The 20,677-nt window shown below is 42.8% G+C and overlaps 1 protein-coding gene and 1 long non-coding RNA gene across 2 annotated transcripts in view; one reads left to right on the top strand and one right to left on the bottom strand.

Annotated features, from left to right (window-relative positions):
• Positions 1 to 20,677, top strand: part of TRAF4 (TNF receptor associated factor 4) — a 43,557-nt gene that overhangs the window by 12,411 nt on the left and 10,469 nt on the right. The window contains exon 2 of the mRNA XM_056559084.1: positions 19,775 to 19,826. Within this exon, the coding sequence (XP_056415059.1) occupies positions 19,775 to 19,826 (52 nt within the window). The remainder of the gene's footprint in view (positions 1 to 19,774; positions 19,827 to 20,677) is intronic.
• LOC130356916 (uncharacterized) lies at positions 7,470 to 16,053 on the bottom strand. The gene is made up of 3 exons (XR_008889035.1): positions 15,925 to 16,053; positions 11,931 to 12,079; positions 7,470 to 7,788 (listed from the first exon to the last, which is right to left on the bottom strand). It is a non-coding gene; the product is annotated as an uncharacterized LOC130356916 (long non-coding RNA).

The following is a 20,677-nucleotide window of genomic DNA, read 5'->3' as shown; positions in this document are numbered from 1 at the left end:
CAGAGGTCAAAGGCCCGGTATCATTGAAACTCGCACTAATGGCTGTTACACACCATTTGTTTCCTTACAAGCATCACTTCTTGCTCCTGATTTCTTTTTTTTCTTTTTATTATTATTATTATTTTTTTTTTTTCATCAAGAAAAAGCCAGGCAAACCAATCCCCTGACATGTCATAGGTACGTGTAATTAGGATTACATGTAAATTTAGGGTACGGCTTTATGGTTGTATAACACATTGTGACTATTTTACCATTTAATCACAGTAGGTCAGTGACAAATGTTTTGTGACTTTGATATAGAGCGTGGATAAAACTGCATAAAGCACCAGCTACTTATTGCAGTTTCACCCATACCCCCTGCCCCAAATAAATAGCATGCTATTTTTCACTGCAATCTACTGTAAATGTGAAGTGTACTATCACTAAGGAGCCTTAGAGACAAGGAAGTAAGCGCTCCATAGAATAATATTGTTTTGGACCCAGAAAGCGAGATTAAATTATAAATGAACTGCTCACCCTGGGCGGTTGTGTAATCACATACACAACAATGGAGTAGGTATATAGAATAGGTCGTCTGATGCCCTCCGGAACATATACGGCAATGGATACTTGGCTTCAGAAGGAACCGCCTCACGGCGTTGATCGACCAGACAGGTAAGTGGACTTGAAAGAGGATTTATGCCTGAAGAAGCTACGCATGCGCAGTGAAACGCGTTGCATTTTGGTCAATAAATCCTCTTTCAAGTCCACTTATCTGTCTGGTCGATCAGTGCCATGAGCCGGGTCCTTCTGAAGCTAAGTATCCACTAAGGAGCCGTGGCCTTCATCATGAAACCTCTCTCCACTTACTTAATAAAAGCATCATTGGAGCTACTTTATTTAAAGGGGTACTCGGGTGGAAAACAGTTTTTTTTGTTAAATCAACTGGTGCCAGAAAGTTAAAGAGATTTGTAAATTACTACTATTTAAAAATCTTAATCCTTCCAATACTTATGAGCTGTTGTATGTTCCATAAGAAGGAATTCTTTTCAGTCTGACCACAGTGCTCTCTGCTGACACCTCTGTCCATGTCAGGCACTGTCCAGAGTACAAGCAAATCCCTATAACAAACCTCTCCTCTCTGGACAGTTCCTGACATGGACAGAGGTGTCAGCAGAGAGGACTGTGGTCAGACAGAAAATAAATTCAAAAAGAAAAGAACTTCCTGTGAAGCATACAGCAGCTAAGTACTGGAAGGATTAAGATTTTTAAATAGAAGTAAGTTACAAATCTGTTTAACTTACTGGCACCAGTTGATTTTAACAAATTTGTTTTTTCACTGGAGTACCCCTTTAAATCATATATAGACAATGTAGCATGATGCAAATATTTCAGCATGCCCAAAGTGGACCTCAATGGAGGATAAAGGGAGTCAGACTTGCTTTCCTTTTGCCACCAGTCTACAATGCTGGTTCAGTCCATTGGGATACATTTACTCCCCTAACAAATGATGCTCTGTGTTTGCACTAGAGCCATGACAAACATTGGTTCCATCATCCAGTGCATCTGCAATAACAAAGCGATTGTTGTGCTCCATAGAAATGTGGTCCTGGTCGCTTTATGGGAACGCTGGGAAATCCTTTATTCCGCAGATGGTTATTATAAGGAATAACCAGAAGCTAGGTACTTCTTATACAAACAGTAATGATCATTGCATTAATAACTTCATGGATATCATTGACCATGAAGAGAAAATGGATTTTGTATACATATTTTCGGTGGCCTGATCTACGTGTTACCATGTAAAGTGGGGCTCCAAGTCACCTGCAGGTGAGCATCCATGGGGAAATTAGGTGACGGTCACGTGCAGGGCTGTGGAGTCGGTAGACAAATGTTCTAAGCTCTTCTAGCAGAGAGAAGATGCTGCTGCCTTCTCCTTTTTGTGTGTTGATCTGCTGCTGAATATAGGGCAGTGGGAGGATCCAGGAAGGGGCATTTATTATAAAACATGTTTTCCCTAGTAGAATCCCATAGTCGTGTTTTAAAGTTTAAGCTAACAATCTGAGTTTACAAGTTTTTATAGCCTTAGCTGAATGACAGCAGTTTTTTCCAATGGTTTACAGCTTCAGTCTTGAACTATTGACCCTCCGTTCCCTTCACTTATACAAGTGTCTCTAGTCCTGCAAAAAACATATTTACTTAATCCCTTATCAGTGAGAGGCTAGGTTATCCATGGGTTCCCTGTAACAGCAGAACACAACACTATGGAAAGTATAAGTATTGCCGCTCCTAATTGTGCGTTGCGCGCCATATAGTGAAGCACATGAAAAGCATGCTTCTTCACGGTCACTTAACTTGTTCGTTTTGCGGTTACGTGAGGCACTGCATGCATTGGTCTTTATTCTTACAGTAAATACAGTAGAGAAGTCATTAATTATACAGTAGAGAAGTCATTAATTATAACTTTTTGTGAATTGGGACATTTAAACTTGCTTTTTTTTTTAAATTCCAATCTAAATTTAGTAGGAGTCTGAGTCGGTGCATTGTTTGCCGACTCCGACTCCAGGTACCCAAAATTTCGTCCGACTCACAGCACTGGTCACACGTGTGATTTGAATGCATACCCCCTTCCCAAGTGGTATTCAAACTTGCAAAACTACAACTCCCAACATGCCCGGACAGCCAACGGATGTCCGGGCATGCTGGGAATTGTAGTTTAGAGACCACTACCCTACACCTAGTCCCAGAAAAACTGAACAGAAAAGTATTTTTGGGTTCGGTTGCACACTTCACTGAGCTGAGTGTGCATACTAAATGAAGACATCTGGATGTTTCTAATATGTACAGTTGGTTTTCATCAAAACTATCTACGTTCTCTCTATAGCCGGTTTAATTTCTGACTTCCCCTGAGACAAACACATTTTAGCAGTCTAACTCCAAAATGCCAGTCGGGATGAATCCGGCCGGCGCTGCACCAGTCTTTTCTATGAACCCCCTGCCCCTCCTTCCTTTCATGACTTCTTTCAAATACAATTTGCGTCTTATCAGCTTGGTTTAATGGCTCCATTCGCTAGCCCAGTCAAGATATCGTCTGTGAACAATAGTATTCTGACTTCTGGATAAAACGCTTTTTTTTTTATCCTCATGCAGTTTAACTCCATTTTCAAAGCAAACTATGGCTGTTGTCTGTGACCGCGAAAATCCTGGCCAAATCTTCAAGATAGGAGCTGTCGGATGTTGGCAGGTACTGGCAGACTCGCCTTCTCCTCCGCTGTAAGAGAACAGAGTCTCCTTATTGTTCTGGTGCCCCTAAATAACCCTGACCATGGGAAATCACTGTCTGCTGGAAATACGGAGGTGAAAAGGAAGGAAATGTGGACGCTTTTTATCTGCCACAAAACAATACAGCACTTTCACCAAAGGGAGCGTGGAAAATTATACTGCTTATCTTGTATGGGGGGTGAGGATTGAAATGTAGTCGCGGACCCTGCTCTGTGCAGGTTAGTATATTCTGTGACCTGTGCAAGACCAGGGTAATGAAGAGACGAAGAGGGCACCACAGGTTCCAGCAAGTCCATTTTAAAATTCTTGAAAAAGATATCTAACAACTGGATGCTAAATCCAAATGACGGAACTCAACAGCCACACTTGCACAGGACAAGAATTTATTGGAATAGAAAATGTTTGGACACCGCGTTTCGGCGCCAACATGCACCTTCCTCAGGTCCACAAAGATCACTAAAACAATGACAAATATAGGTATAAATATGGTATTTATTTGGTGATCTTTTAGTGATCATTGTTTTAGTGATCTTTGTGGACCCGAGGAAGGATCATGTTGGCGCCGAAACACGTTGTCCAAACATTTTCTATTCCAATAAATTCTTGTCTTGTGCAACTGTGGCTGTTGAGTCTCGTCCTTTACTAGCAGAAACGCTTCACCCAATTCCCTCCTTTTTTTCTGCCCATTTTGCATCCACATTTCCGTACCCTTGGAGATACGGAAAGGGGAAAGTGAGCCGCACACTCGCCCAATACCTCTCACAGGGTCTTGCTTGCTTTGCTGGAACACCCCAGCGGACCACGGCAACACCCAAAACGAGGTGGTGGGTTGGGTCCATCTCGTCCTTCTACTACCATCACACGGAGCGCCCCTCTTTTTTCCTTTCTGCCTTCACTCTAAATCCAAATGCGTAACGGCATTTCTCCTTGGTCCGCGAGGAGAATTTGTAGTTTTGGTTATAATGACAAATTGGGCTATTCCTTATAATAACTACTGTACTTTTCTCCTCCATACTGAGCATGTGGCACTCTCCATTTAAAGAGATTTATGTTTAACAAGGGCTTTGTAATTACAGTGTTCCTATAGAAAACTGCGGGTTTGTGTCCTATTCAAACCATCCAGCGGCGATGTATGTATTTAATAATAGTCCCTTCAAATGAAAAGCAGCCATTACGGATAGTGCTTCACGGAGACAAGAGGCTGTGCCTCATACCTCACCATGTCAGGGTTTCCTGAAAATACTTTTACATTCAGTTTGGATATAGGTGTTTACCTTTTTAGTTCTGCAGGTTTTATATGAATTTCCGGGGGTTATTAATGCACAGCCAACATATGTAAGCTCACCATAAGCAAAACTACATTACCTCACATGAAATATCTTCCCATTCATGCGCATTGGCTTTTTGTGTCACCTAAACCTTATAGGAATATTCCAAACAGGACAGGACACAAGGATTTTCCCCAAGAGCCTAGGGGTCACAGGTGACTAGGCCTAAAATCTAGCTGTCAATACGTGTGGAGATATATGCAGTGGTGTAGTTACAGGAGTATGTTGGTTGCAGTTGCCCTGGCCTCTGCTAGAAGTGCTATAGTTTCTTCTTCTGTCACGCAGTTTTATTATACAGCGGTAGTCTAAGGGGGAAATTATTATAAAGGGGTTATTCAGGGAAAAAACTTTTTTTTATATATCAACTGGCTTCGGAAAGTTAAACAGATTTGTAAATTACTTCTATTAAAAAATCTTAATCCTTTCAGTACTTATGAGCTGCTGAAGTTGAGTTGTTCTTTTCTGTCTAAGTGCTCTCTGATGACATGTGTCTCAGGAACCGCCCAGTTTAGAAGCAAATCCCCATAGCAAACCTCTTCTACTCTGTGCAGTTCCAGAGACAAGCAGAGATGTCAGCAGAGAGCACTGTTGCCAGACAGAAAACAACAACTCAACTTCAGCAGCTGATAATTATTGAAAGGATTAAGATTTTTTAATAGTAATTTACAAATCTGTTTTAACTTTCTGGAGCCAGTTGATGTAAAAAAAAATAAAAAATTAAAGTTTTTTTCTTGGTATACCCCTTTAATTGCACAATAATGTAATGACTGTTTACACAGATTTATCTCCTCTCTATAGTGTATATAGATCCTAAACAGGGTGAGGTTGATATATAGAACGCTACATGATGAAGTTCCACTGGAGCCAGGCAACTTGTACACACACACATAGTGTGTGTGTGTATATATATAATATATATATATATATATACACTATCTACTTACAGTGATGCAACATTGACATTTTAATTAATTAGACTTGCAGAATAGGTCTAAGTTTAATGTTTCCACCCTTCTAATTAAGGTGGTAAACATCACCCGCTTACATAACACCGCAGCCTAATGATTCGGAAATATGTCGGCCGGGCAGCTCTTGCACTAAAAAAAAATGGAACAGCTTGAGGCCATTTCAAGAATAGAACAATAGGAGTCTATTATAAGGTGATATGTCTGCTTAAAAGGGCTATAAATAACAATCAAATACATACATGTGACTGCATCAGAGCTTACAAGAATGTAAAGAAAGCTCCAGTTATTGAAAAGTGAAAAGTAATTAATAGTTTTTACTCTTCCTAGTAAAAAATTTTTTATTTTTTTTTGTTCCTCATCCCATTCAACAGGTCTGCTTAAGGAGGACCTGTTGTCTAAAACCGCCATATACAAATATGTATAGATTTCATAGGGAGGGGGGCGCGGTCTTTTATGGATGGTGTTTTATTCCCATCTGACAGATTCCTGAATCCGTCAGGTGGGCGTGCCTAATTATGCTGCGCTAGAGGTAGGGGTGGGTTTATCGGGGCCAGGGGCGTGAATAATTTACTACCCTACAGTATGCGTTCCCCTCGCTTCAAGATCTTGTGAGACTGAGTATGCCAGAAGGAAGTGAGGGGAGTGCGTACTGTAGGGAAGTAAATTATTCTGGCCCCTCCGGCCCGATAAACCCACCCACACCTCCAGCGCATCATAATTATGCATGCCCATCTGACTGATTCAGCAGCCTGTCAGATCGAAATAAAAGACCCCAGAATGGCAGGGCGTATCCAGGGCAGTTTGAAGAAATTTGGGGGCTCCAAGCAAAATGGACATGGAGCCCCCCCCCCCCCCCCCATGATGTTCACGCACGTCAGGCTCTAGGGCCGGCATCAGGACGTAGTAACGCCAGCCCTTGAATTCTGGGAGTGCGACGTGAGCGAACGTCGATATGAGGCCCCCACATTAGGTGCAGCAGAGTTCCCCCGACATTAGGTGCAGCAGAGTTCTCCCCACATTAGGCTGGCAGTGTCCCCCCCCCCCCCCACATTAGGTGCAGCAGAGTTCCCCCGACATTAGGTGCAGCAGAGTTCTCCCCACATTAGGTGCAGCAGAGTTCTCCCCACATTAGGTGCAGCAGAGTTCTCCCCACATTAGGTGCAGCAGTGTTCCCCCACATTAGGCAGGCAGTGTTCCCCACAGACATACAGCCTCCAGCCATATACAGTGTATGGCTGGAGGCTGTATGCCTGTGTTCTGCCCACTTCAGTGCTCCGACCACCGCTCCTCTGGTACGGCCATAGCATTAGTTCCCGGGAGCGGAGAAGCGGTGGTCTGAGCACCGAAGAAGATCTCCCGCTGGTCACTTACCATGCTGGCCATCACACATCTTCCTCCTCCTCCTCGATGCTGCGGTTTTCTGCACCTCCGTTGCTATGGGCGCACGCACGGCCCCTGCGTTTTTAAAGTTAACGGGGGCATCCCTGTGTCCCAACAAAATATCTTTCGGGACACAGGGATGTCCTTAATAGTGATGGGGGGAATTGCCCCGTCGCTACAGGACGGGCAAGCACCGGCTCTGCTCGGGGCCCCCCAGCCAGCTCGGGGCCCCAAGCAATTGCTTGGTTTGCCTGTCCTGTAGCAACGGGCCTGGGCGTATCGACAATCCATAAAAGTGTATGTGATCAGCCCCTCTAAGGAATCTATACATACCACTACATACAGATTTTAGAAATGACCATAGGTCCTCTTTAATGTAATTGAATGGAAAACTCTTGTTTTCGTCATACTGACAGGTGAGGGAAGGCCTCGGCCCGATGATTCGTTTTTGCATCTCGGGGGAAATATTTGATCCTATACATTTTATTATTATTATTTTTTTATTAACATAGCACTGATCCTCCGCCATGTCGCTCCCATAATACAAAAGTTATTCCCGAACCAGCTGTGTACATTAAACATACTCCTTTATTGTAGTGTGTTTTGCCAGTACATTACGGGATGAGGTAATCTTTTGGACGACTTTGGGTTGAAAAGGTCACTATTATTTCTGGACTCATTAAATGGATCCTCTGTCTCCGCTCTCTGGATAGTCTCTGCCTCTGACACACGTAATTGGCGCTCCGTGTTGCTACGGCTGTTTCTGGCTGGGGCTGTGCCCGTGACACCATTATCTGGCTGCTGTGCGGGGCTGAGGTAGCTCGCACTAGGTCATTGGTCCAAAGTGCACACTTTTTGTGGGAGAAACAAAAGAAATGATAGATTTTGCATTAAAACAATCTGTATATATGAACAAATATATACACATGTAGACTAATATAGAACTTGCCAAATATTTTATATTAATGTATACTGTTATCTGCCCCCCTACAAAACATCAAAGGCTCTGTTACTTTTAATCGGATAGGTCCCTTTAATGTGTATGTTTCCCTACCAGGGTGTCTTCAGCTGTTGTAAAACTACAACCCCCAACATGCCCGGACAGCCAAACGCTGTCCGGGCATGCTGGGAGTTGTAGTTTTGCAACAGCTGGGGTCACCCTGGCTGGGAAACACTGGGCTAGACATAAGGCTAGGCCTCCTAAGCGTCATACATACTGACATTTCATGTACCCAAAATTAAAATGGGAAAGTGGGTCTCCACCCTTATTGCTGAAGCGCTGTAGATTTTTTTTACTAGATGCAGAACAAGGCTTAAAGGCTTAAAGGGGTACTCCGCCCCTGGCATCTTATCCCCTATCCAAAGAATAGGGGATAAGATGTTAGATCACCGCGGTCCTGCTGCTGGGGACCCCGGGGATCGCTGGTGCGGCACCCCGCCATCATTACTGCACAGAGCGAGTTCGCTCTGTGCGTAATGACGGGTAATACAGGGGCCGGGTAATACATGGCTCCGCCCCTCATGACATCACGGCCCGTCCCCTTAATGCAAGTCTATGGGAGGGGCCCATAGACTTGTATTGACGGGGTGGGCCGTGACATCACGAGGGGTGGAGCTGTGACGTAATGATGCTCCCCTGTATTGCCCGTCATTACGTGCAGAGCGATCTCGCTCTGAGCAGTAATGATAGCGGGGTGCCGCAGCAGCGATCCCCGGGGTCCCCAGCAGCGGGACCCCGGCGATCTGACATCTTATCCCCTATCCTTTGGATAGGGGATAAGATGTATAGGGGTGGAGTACCCCTTTAACTCTGCATGTAAGGCTAAGGCTTCATTTGGCCATTGTGCTATGACCTGTTGAGGGTCCGGTTGGCTTTTTTTTTTTGCAAATGGACCCTGAACGAGTCGGTGCACAACGGACACCAACGGATCCCAGTGACTTAAAGGGGTACTCCCGTGAAAAACTTTTTTTTTTTTTTTTAAATCAATTGGTGCCAGAAAGTTAAACAGATTTGTAAATTACTTCCATTAAAAAATCTTCATCTTTCCAGTACTTTTTAGGGTCTGTATACTACAGAGGAAATGGTAGCAGAGCTCTCTGCTGACATCATGACCACAGTGCTCTCTGCTGACATCTCTGTCCATTTTAGGAACTGTCCAGAGCAGCATATGTTTGCTATGGGGGATTTTCTCCTACTCTGGACAGTTCTTAAATTGGACAGAGATGTCAGCAGAGAGCACTGTGGTCATGATGTCAGCAGAGAGCACTGTGTTCCAAAAAGAAAATAATTTCCTCTGTAGTATTCAGCAGCTAATAAGTACTGGAAGGATTAAGATTTTTTAATAGAAGTAATTTACAAATACTCCTTTAAAATAGGTCCGCCAAGTGTCTGGTATTTTACAGGAGTTGAGTGAAGATTAAAAAAAATAGGACATCCACTATCTTTTTTTTTTTTCTCAACTCCTATCCTTCTGACGGATTGACCGACTGAGCTCCCCTTAGCATACCAGCAGTGTGAACGAGCCCTAACACAAGTATATTTTGTTGTGGATTTGCCTTAGGGCTTGTTCACGCTGCCGTTGCGCTCCGGTAAAGTGAGTGCTATCAGTCAGTCCATCAGAAGGACGTGAGTTGAGATGAGAAAAAATAATGCATGTCCTACATTCTTCTCTCTGCTCAACTCCTGTAAAATCCCGGATCCCCAAAGGACCCAATAAAGTCAATAAAATCTGTCGGGACCCAGCATTGTAAGTTGTGCTTTGACCCGTTCTGGGTCTGTCCGGCTCAAAAAAACAAACAAAAGCGAACAGACCCAGAACGGGTCGGAGCACAATGGCAGTGTGAACTTAGACTTTAAAACATTGGTAAACCCTTGACTTTCCAGACATCTTTCTATTAGGACAATGCATGGAAGAGGTGAAGAACCAACATCTATTTTATATACAATCGTGGGAATTAATTTATTTTAAAGAATTCCAACAACCTAGTCATGTATGTAACCTCCAGAAGGTATACCAGAAAGCTTGTACATAGCCCCTTCCATATAAGTAGTAGAGTATAGTTAGATCTCCCTGGCAGTGAGGTGGTTAGCTATGCAGAAGGGGGGGGGGGGAGGGGAGGGGGTGTCATCAGGGCTCAAGTCCTGCAGGAACACATGGGAACTGAGTTCCTGCACTTTTTTTTTTTTTTTACAGCAAGAACACCGTTCCCATTAGCAGGAGTTCTGCAGGACTAGCCCTTTAGTGGAAGAGTTCCCCTACTTTTTTTCACAGGACTTGACCCCTGGGTGTCATCTACTTGTTCTCTGACACATCCTGGAAGGTGTTCAGGACTTTGTTGGCTTCACAATATTGTTAGCATTTGACTTGCCTAGGGGAATTAATCTGAACTTATTACTATTATCCTCCCCAAGACTCTGCAGACATATGTGCACGAATGTTATTCACTTATAGGAGTAACCGAGAGATAACCGACAATTACATCGTCTGTTTATTGTCTCGCCCTTAGCAAAACGGTTCAGGATGGGAGATGCTTGTATTAAAAAGGGAGGGGTGTTGAAGAACAAAGGCTGAAGAATGCGCCCATATTAACAAAGGTTGTGCCCGAATACTGTGCTGGAGTATCTTGTCTTCATATATGTTGGCCCATGCATGTAGCTCCTTTTTGGTTCTAACGTTGCATACGGTATACATATATTTAGCAGTGCATACAGCTTACCGTATGCCCCTAATTTCACCCCAAAAACCCAGGAAAAGTTATTGAATCGACTATAAGCCTAGGGTGGGAAATACATCATGCTCCCATGTCATAATCCCCCCCCCCCCCCCCCCCCCCTTCATCATCACTGCCTGTCAATCCCTTTCAATGGTCTTCAACCTGCGGACCTCCAGATGTTGCAAAACTACAACTCCCAGCATGCCCGGACAGCCATCGGCTGTCCGGGCATGCTGGGAGTTGTAGTTTTGAAACATCTGGAGGTCCGCAGGTTGAAGACCACTGCGGCCTTCGTCATCATCCAGACCCCCCCCCCCCGCTCTGGGCCGACCCCGGACTAGTGACGTTTCCTTTAACGATGACGCACAGGGACATTCATGCGCAGGTACGTCTGTGGCGCACAGACGTCCCTACTGGACGGTCCCTGCAGCATAGATGGCCCGGACCAGCTCACCCTTCCTTCCCACCGAGGGGAGGTGAGTAGAAAACTAACAACTGGAGTTGGGAGTTGTAGTTTTGCAACATCTGGAGGTCCGCAGGTTGAAGACCACAGAGAAGGGATTGACAGACGGAGAGTTCACTCGAGTATAAGCCGAGGGGGGCGTTTTCAGCACGAAAAATCATGCTGAAAAACTCGGAGTATATACGGTACTTTTATTCCATGTCCTTGAATTGTATTTTCAGCGCTTTATAGGACAGGTGCCTAAGTATTCCCTTATGTCATGGTTGCACTGGTGAGCCCCCAGTGTCACACAGCAGGTGATTGGCAGGAAAAAGATTTGGCCCTTCTCAGCGAAAGTGTAAGATTCCAAAGAAGAATTCCCACAGCATTTTTGGGAGTGGAGACAAGCAGCTGCCTGGCACAGCCGATGAGGATGTGTGTATTGTAGGACTCAGAAGAGTATGTTACATCTGCTGTTTTCATCTCACAGTCTCCTAACGCTCACAGTTATGGGGCTTACGGGTCAACTGTTCTGCCATCTATAAAGAGCAAGATATCATCAATTTTTATAGTACCCTATCTAGGTGCAGCATGGTGGCTCAGTGGTTGACATTGTTGCCTTGGGGTGCTGGGGTCTTGGGTTCAAATTTAACTATGGCAACATCTGCACAGAGTTTGTATGATCTCTCTGTGTTTGCTTGCTTTTCTTTCGGGTTCTTTCTGCTCCTTCCACATTCCAATTATGTATGGAGAAAAAATTGGGACGTGCACCGGCGCACCCTGTGCTTTTACCTCGTGGCGGCAGTGTATATAGGTGTGTAATATATAACTGCTCACCTGGGTGTGTTGTGCTCCAGGCACAACACTGTAGTCAGCCTTAAGGCAGAAGAAGAAGCAGCAGCAGCCCATGTCTGTCTGTACCCGGCGTCCTGACCTGAGGAAGAGGGGTGCAGACCCCCTCGAAACGCGTTGTCAACCCTTTTAAACTGCAATAAAAGAATGCTGTTCACCCTAAATCTGGAGTCATCTGCCATCATTTACTCCATCTCCTGACCCAGTAAGCGCCAAAATAGTGTGTCATTTTTCCACATTCCAATAACATACTGAGCTTTGTTTATGAGCAACAACAGAGACAGGATCCGATGTGATGATCTTGGTAAGATGTTGCTGAATAGGTCACCCGATATAAATGAATGGAGAAATGCAATTTCCTACTATGTATCAATTACACACCATTTATGTCTCTTTTATGCCTCTATACTATTGTATAGTTCCTAGATCTCTCATTGACCATTTAGACTTCCAATAAAACATTCCATAATATTTTGTGACATTATATTCTATGGTTTATTAAAGAGTTAATATCACTGACCCATCTCTTACTGAGCCATATATTTTCCTTTCCCTTTAGGCTAGGTTCAGACTACGGAATTTCCGCCTGCAATTCCTCTTTGAAATTGCAGGCAGAAATTCTGCTTACTAAAATGTATAGTGTAGTGAATGGGTTTCCGTTCATAAATTCACTCTTCGGAATTTGTGAACGGAAAAATCCGCTTGGAAATTTCCGCCTGAAGAATGGCGCTGCTCTTTCTTCAGGCGGAAATACTCGCGGAACACATTGCAAACTATTGGAGACTGAAGTGTCCGTACAGTCCTAGCACCGACTGATTCAGTCGGTGCTGGCCGGACTCGGAATCTCCGGGCGGAAATTTTCTGCCCGGAGATTCCGTAGTCTTAACCTAGCCTAAATATCACTGACCCATCTCTTACTGAGCCACATATTTTCCTTTCCCTTTTAATGCTGTTCAGTGGAGGTGAGGAAGAATCATGACACCTTTCCCCGAAGCCCTGACTCCTAGAAAACTAGAATAATACACATTTCACCTGATGATGATAATAATAAACATTTCACCTGATAAAAGCCAGTACTGCTGCATTTTTTTTTTGCCAGATTACAAAACATTGCTAAATAAAAAAGGAGTAAATTAAGGGTCTCATTAAAGGGGTATTCCAGGAATTTATATATATATATATATATATATATATATATATATATATATATATATATATGAATATAATCAACTGGCTCCAGAAATTTAAACAAATTTGTAAATTACTTCTATTAAAAAATCTTAATCCTTTCTATAATTATCAGCTGCTGAAGTTGAGTTGTTATTTTCTGTCTGGCAACAGTGTTCTCTGCTGACATCTCTGCTTGTCTCGGGAACTGCCCAGTTTAGCAGAGGTTTGCTTTGGGGATTCACTTCTAAACTGGGCGGTTCCCGAGACACGTGTCATCAGAGAGCACTTAGACAGAAAAGAACAACTCGACTTCAGAAGCTCATAAGTACTGAAAGGATGAAGATTTTTTTTTTTACAAAAAAACAAAGTAATTTACAAATCTGTTTAACTTTCTGGAGCCAGTTGAGATATATATATATATATATATATATATATATATATATATATATATATATAAAAAATGTTTTCTTGATAATCCCTTTAACTAGTCAATGAAGCTGACTTAATCGAAAATTAGGTTTTGCATATTATGTAGCAAGTCTTTTCCAAATGACTGACTGGTGTAATCTACCTCATCTGCCCTTTGTACTGGGTGTGCTTAGTTAGCTGCAGTGTGTCATATCTAGAAAGTGACATGCTCAGGAAGGGCCCTATTCCCCTGACAGTAGATGTGAAGGTGTGCTTAGTATATTAATGCTGCGCATTCTGGCTGTTACACTGTGCCGACCGCTGCTCCTTTTTATGGCCGGTATTTCAGGTCCCGGTGTTGTCATCGCTGTGGTTTTCTGGTCTCGGCTTCTGATCTCTGAGGTGGGTAGAAAAATTCTCTCTGAGGACTGAACTCTGTTCCAGTTCAAGAGGAAAAAAGAATGCAAGTGTTTGCTTTAAAGTTACAGTAACCCGAGCGTCCTTGTAGTTGGCCATTCACATGATGGTAACTTTGTGCAATTGTTTATTTTCTCTGCAAGGGATCAGGTTAAATATTAGCTTTGTGGGGTATTATAGGCAGCAGGGGAGAGACATTGCGGCAGACCTCCTGCCGTACATTAATGTATTAGGTGCCAAGACACATTGCACATTTTCGTATTCAGGTTTTTAGTTTTGTTGCATGATGTACAGTGATCCCTCAACTTACAATGGCCTCAACATACAATAGTTTCAACATACAATGGTCTTTTCTGGACCATTGTAACTTGAAACCAGACTCAACATACAATGTACAGACAGTCCAGATCTGCGAAACTTATCAATGGCCGGAAGAACTGACCAATCAGAATGGACATTTCACTGGTAAAACCCCTGTATTACTGAAGCGTATGCACTGACTGATGTCTGGTAACACCCCCTATAGTATAGGGAGGTATTACATGTTCTGTACACTTAACCTGTACTAGGGTTAGCTTCTCCTTTGGACACCAGGTGAGGGCGGCTCCATGTTACTTTTTTAGGACATTGTGTGTACTGTACAGGACCCCGAAGAAGCGCCTGTCCTCTACATAGACCAGTGTTTCCCAAGCAGGCCCAAAGCTGTTGCAAAACTACAACTTCCAGCATGTACAGGACCCTGAAGAAGCTCCTGTCCTCTACTCCTGTCCTCTACATAGACCAGCTCCTGTCTTCTACATAGACCAGTGTTTCCCAAGCAGGGTGCCCCCAGCTGTTGCAAAACTACAACTCCCAGCATGCCCGGACAGCCTTTGGCTGTCCGGGCATGCTGGGAGTTGTAGTTTTGCAACAGCTGGAGGCTCCCTGCTAGGGAAACACTGACCTAGACAGTGATTACAGCTCCCAGCAGATCTTTCTTACTTTTATATGTAAGGAATTGCTTTATCTATATTAGTTATCTACTTATTTTTCTTTAATTCTCACTTTTTCCTATTTTTGGATGACATTTTGGTGACTTGAGAACCAATTACCAGGTTTCCATAGAGTTCTGGTCTCAACATACAATGGTTTCAACATACAATGGTCGTCCTGGAACCAATTAATATTGTAACTTGAGGGACCGCTGTATTAAACTTTTCGTTGGTACATTGTGATATCTCTGTAATGGGGTATTACATTAGAACATAAAGAGTTTTTGTAGAAGACCCTTTTCACAGGAATAGTGCAAACACATGTGCAGTGCAAAGTTGTCACATACTGTAATTGTAAAAAACCAAAGCACTATAGAAAACATACCGCTTTCATTAGCAAAGGCTAAGGAGAGTACAAATAATAAGAGAGCTATTTACAACACCCTGTTTTTACAATGGAGTGGTATCCACTTGGGGCTTGTGAATCGCATGATGCAGCCGGGAGGAGAAGCTATGTACACGTAGCCCATTGTGTAAAGCAAACAAGCACAGTGGTGCAGTGTGGACAGTATTTGCCTATGAAGGGAGGAAGTTACAAGAAAGGGGAGAGAGTTCAGGACTAAGGTCTATGGCTGCCAGCTGGCAACATAGATCATAGCAGCATCTGCAACGTAGCCCAGATGTGCTCTGTAATTGGGATCATATTGAGTCATCCGGCGCTTGTAAGAAAGTCCAGCGCTTGTACGGCTTAAACTGCTGCAAGTGTGTCCAAATGGTGAGATACTGTTCTGATATGTTGCCGGTCCTGTACCTTTTTATTATGGCAAACACCTATTTCTTGCCGGAAATCATTAAAATTCAAGTTCCTTTGATGGAAATGACTGACCAGAGCTTGTATTCAGACGATATTATCTTGAGATATATATATATATATATATATATATATATATATATATATATATATATATATATAATAAATATAAATCCAAAGAGAAGAATTACACTGGCACTACCTTGCTTCTATGCCATCTTCAGTGGGGTTTGGCAGGTACACGGAGGATCGCCGTCCAGGATCCAGACGGTGCCAAGAGCGGACCAGCAGCAGCAGAGGTAATTAACACAGGAGTAAGAACTCACGTCCGCGGCACTCGTCTTTGATCCAAACTTTATTGACAGCTACGACAGACAACAGGCTGTTGTCTGTCGTAGCTGTCAATAAAGTTTGGATCAAAGACGAGTGCTGCAGATGTGAGTTCTTACTCCTGTGTTATATATATGTTGCTGACCCAACCATTCAATCCAGTTGGTAGACTGGGAAGTGGTGGCCAAAAAGTAGATCACCATCTAATGCTAGACCACTAATTGAGGATGGTCAAGTAGATGTTAAAGGGGTATTCCAGGAAAAATGATATATATATATCTCAACTGGCTCCAGAAAGTTGAACAGATTTGTAAATTACTTCTATTAAAAAATCTTAATCCTTTCAGTACTTATGAGCTTCTGAAGTTAAGGTTGTTCTTTTCTGTTTAAGTGCTCTCTGGTGACACGTGTCTCGGGAACCGCCTAGTTTAGAAGAGGTTTGCGATGGGGATTTGCTTCTAAACTGGGCGGTTCCCGATACACTCTGCTGTATACATTGAATTTACTTTTTTATGGTATCCCAATGTATAACTGAAAATGTGATGAACCGCCCCTAATACACTGCAGGGTAGCAGAAGAACAGCAAGAAACAGTATGTAAAGAAAAAAGTAAAAAAAAACAGGGTTGGGGATCAAGTGTCATAAGTAACTATGATTATTATTGGGGCACTGGGGCAACTAAAAGGACATGCAAAAAATAGTTATAGACTGCCCCAGACTTAGAGTACTTTATGTTGGCTGCCTTCAAATCCAACGTATATGTAGGTCCGGAACACTGCTGCAAGGAAATACATGAAAATAGTTGCCAGCGATGTATTTCTAATATTGAAAAATTGGCATTTAGTAAACTGGGCGACAAACCCTGGTATTACTGGCAGCCATATGGAGTATTATTCAGCAAACCCAAATATAACTCTTTTAGTGGGATTCTTAAAGGGGTATTCCAGGATTTTTTTTTTATTTGACTATGCTACTGGGGCTTTAAAGTTAGTGTAGTTCATAATATAGTGTCTATACCTGTGTGTGACGGTTTTCTCACCATTCTTCTGTGATTTTCGCCCCAATATTTATTTTTAAAAGCATACCAAATGACTGCTGTCTCAGATTTTTCCCAGGTTGCAATGCGGCCGAGACCTGACTCACTAGTCAGCTGATGACAGGGAGCCTGTCTGCTTCAATGGGTGGAGTGATCATTTGGTGGGAGAGGGATCAATCTGCAACTAATGCAACAGCTGTAGGCACCCTGATTGAAAACCACAGGTCTTTTGAATGGCTACAGCTCATTTATGTTTCAATGGGTGGGGGGGGGGGGGCTGATGTGTGGGAGGGAGGAAAATGGAATTATGGGATTTGTAGGCAAAAGAAGAAAACTCAAACAGGAAATACCAGTTCACAAAAAGCTAGCCACAGTGTTATGGTAATCTCACAACATAGCCATTTAGCCCCAAGACAAGCGCAGATCCTTCCTAAGCATGTCCATTACTGTCTGCCAGGTACCTACTAAAATCAATTTATGGTGGATAACCCCTCAAAATTTTTTGACTGAAACAGAAAACTCCGGCTACTTATAACCTTTTGGGTCCAGTATGAATTTAATTGTTGTGCTTCCTGCCATAAAAACTCCCATGTGACTTGTCTATGACCTAAACCAGCAGTCTTCAAACTGTGGCCCTCCAGCTGTTGCAAAACTACAACTCCCAGCATGCCCGGACAGCCAACGGCTGTCCGGGCATGCTGGGAATTGTAGTTTTGCAACATCTGGAGGGCCACAGTTTGAAGACCACTGACCTAAACCATAGGGGTGATTTGGGGGGAGACAACATTTAGTGTTCGTTTCCCTGGTGTAAGGATAGTACAGGAGTTGATCTGCCTACACACTGTTGTGGAATACATATAGGGGGAGATTTATCAAAACCTGTGAGAGGAAAAGTTGCTCAGTTGCCCATAGCAACCAATCAGATTGCTTCTTTCATTTTGCAGAGGCCTTGTTAGAAATGAAAGAAGCGAGCTGATTGGTTGCTATGGGCAACTGGGCAAGTTTTCCTCTGCACAGGTTTTGATAAGTCTCCCCCATAGTGATGTCATAAGCCCATACTGCCTCTGAAGCGCCTCATAACTCCAGTTCGGGGTTATGCCATGCCGAATTGCTTTTCACGCACTACTAATTTTACATAACTTCCAATAATAATAAGTTCCTTATAATTATCTCTGGGTAACGTCTCCTCCAATGCACTTGTTATTACATTGCAATGGCCTAGGGGCCAACTGTCTGATGTAGTCGCTGCCGTACATTAGGCGCACATTTGACCTTATTAATAGTCAGTACGCCCGATCCGTGCAGTCATTTCTTTGATAAAAAAAAAAAGATGAAAACCAAACTCTCTGCTGCGAGGAAGTAGGATTATGGCTGTGGGTTATTTCAAAGCGAATTTTTGGCCGCTAAACATTATCTGTCCTATAAATAAGTTCTCCCCTGTCTTGCGCATTTTTTTGGAAAGAGCTCAAAGCTGGATTGTGGCTGTCAATTTGTATTTGCCCACGAAGGGGGGGGGGGGGGACAGGACCCACATATGTGGTGGCCAGTAACATATGTCTAATTCTGTTTAAGCTGCGCTAAACATATGGAAGGTTTGGTGCATTTAAATATAGTTTATTTTAGAAACTTGATATATGTTTCTATTCATACCAGTATTTTCCAATCAGGGTACCTCCAGCTGTTGCAAAACTACAACTCCCAGCATGCCCGGACAGCCGTTGGCTGTCCGGGCATGCTGGGAGTTGTAGTTTTGCAACAGCTGGAGGCACCCTGGTTGGGAAACACTGCTCTGTACAGTTAGATATATGATGTTGTCCCTGTATGGGATGGAAAGAATGACATTGTGAGCCCGGTTGGGGACAGGAACTGATGTTGAGTGATCGCAGTCTGTGTACAGCCCTGGGGACTATGTTGTCACTATGTAAGCGAGAGAGAGATGTCTCTATTTTTGGTAAATGAAATGTCATTTACTGTTCCCAGCATGTAATGTGCAACGTGTAATAAGTCAAATAATTCAGCATTTGTGATATCTTCTCAATATAAGTTTGCATGTAGGAAAGTGCACGTTTATGCACAATTACATGCATGCACAGTAACTATAGCTTTCTTAGGGGTTATCCAGGAAAAAACTTTATATTTTTTTATATATATATATATATATCAACTGGCTCCAGAAAGTTAAACAGATTTGTAAATTACTTCTATTAAAAAATCTTAATCCTTTCAGTACTTATGAGCTTCTGAAGTTGAGTTGTTCTTTTCTGTCTAAGTGCTCTCGGATGACACGTGTCTCGGGAACCGCCCAGTTTAGAAGCAAATCCCCATAGCAAACCTCTTCTAAACCGGGTGGTTCCCGAGACACGTGTCATCAGAGAGCACTTAGACAGAAAAGAACAACCTTAACTTCAGAAGCTCATAAGTACTGAAACGATTAAGATTTTTTTTATAGAAATAATTTACAAATCTGTTTAACTTTCTGGAGCCAGTTGATATTCCTGGATAACCCCTTTAACACACGACCGACAAGTTTAGTAACTGGGACCTAGATGGATATCCCTGCCTAGCGCTTTGGCCTTACTTATTTTATATCATTTGCCGCAGTATATAATCTATAACGTACTGGTAGATATGGCCGACGTAGTCTCCTGATGTGCCCTGTTAACTTTTACTTTCTCTTTTGTTTGCAGTGAAGGTGTTTTCAAATGTCCAGAAGATCAACTACCCCTGGACTATGCAAAGGTAAAGACGACTATAATGTAAAGGACAATTTGCGAACCAGTAAAGGGAAGTGCACTTGTTTACCTTCCTAATGGATACGCTCCAGTTAACCTTGCCGGTCATGTCACCGCAAATCAAACAGAACATAATGGTCGCCATCTTATCAGCCAGCAAATGCACGGATATAAGTAATGTTAGTTTGTCACTGAATAGAAGTCCTTGAGTTATTCTGTGTAGTGTTTCAAGTGAAAGCTATTTAATAGTTCCATCCTATCTTATCCAATGTGACCTCCATCTCAGCTCTTACAAAGTTTATCACCCGTGTTTCCCCAACTATACCTATTCATACTGCGATACTAAAGGGGGTTATATTATTGTTTAATCTGGAAACTATTGTCCTGGGAAAGCTGGGTTTTATTAGTAACCCTCATTACTCCACTTTTCCATAAAAAGCTTAAAAGGGGTACTCGCGTGGAAAGCTTTTTTTTTTTTTTTTTTTTTTTTTTTAAATCAACTGGTGCCAGAAAGTTAAGCAGGTTTGTAAATTACTTCTATTTAAAAATCTTCATCTTTACAGTACTATTTAGGGGCTGTATACTACAGAGGAAATGATTTTCTTTTTGGATTTCTCTGATGTCACGACCACAGTGACCTCTGCTGTCCATTTTAGGAACTGTCCAAAGCAGCATATGTTTGCTATGGGGATTTTCTTCTGCTCTGGACAGTTCCTAAAATGGACAGCAGAGGTCAGCAGAGAGCACTGTGGTCATGATATCAGAGAAATCCAAAAAGAAAATAATTTCCTCTGTAGTATACAGCCCCTAAAAAGTACTGGAAGGATTACGATTTTTTTTTTTTTTTTCAATAAAAGG

This window comes from Hyla sarda, chromosome 2, assembly GCF_029499605.1.
Source record: "Hyla sarda isolate aHylSar1 chromosome 2, aHylSar1.hap1, whole genome shotgun sequence".
NCBI lineage: Eukaryota > Metazoa > Chordata > Amphibia > Anura > Hylidae > Hyla > Hyla sarda.
This window is presented reverse-complemented; position numbering and strand designations above follow the sequence as displayed.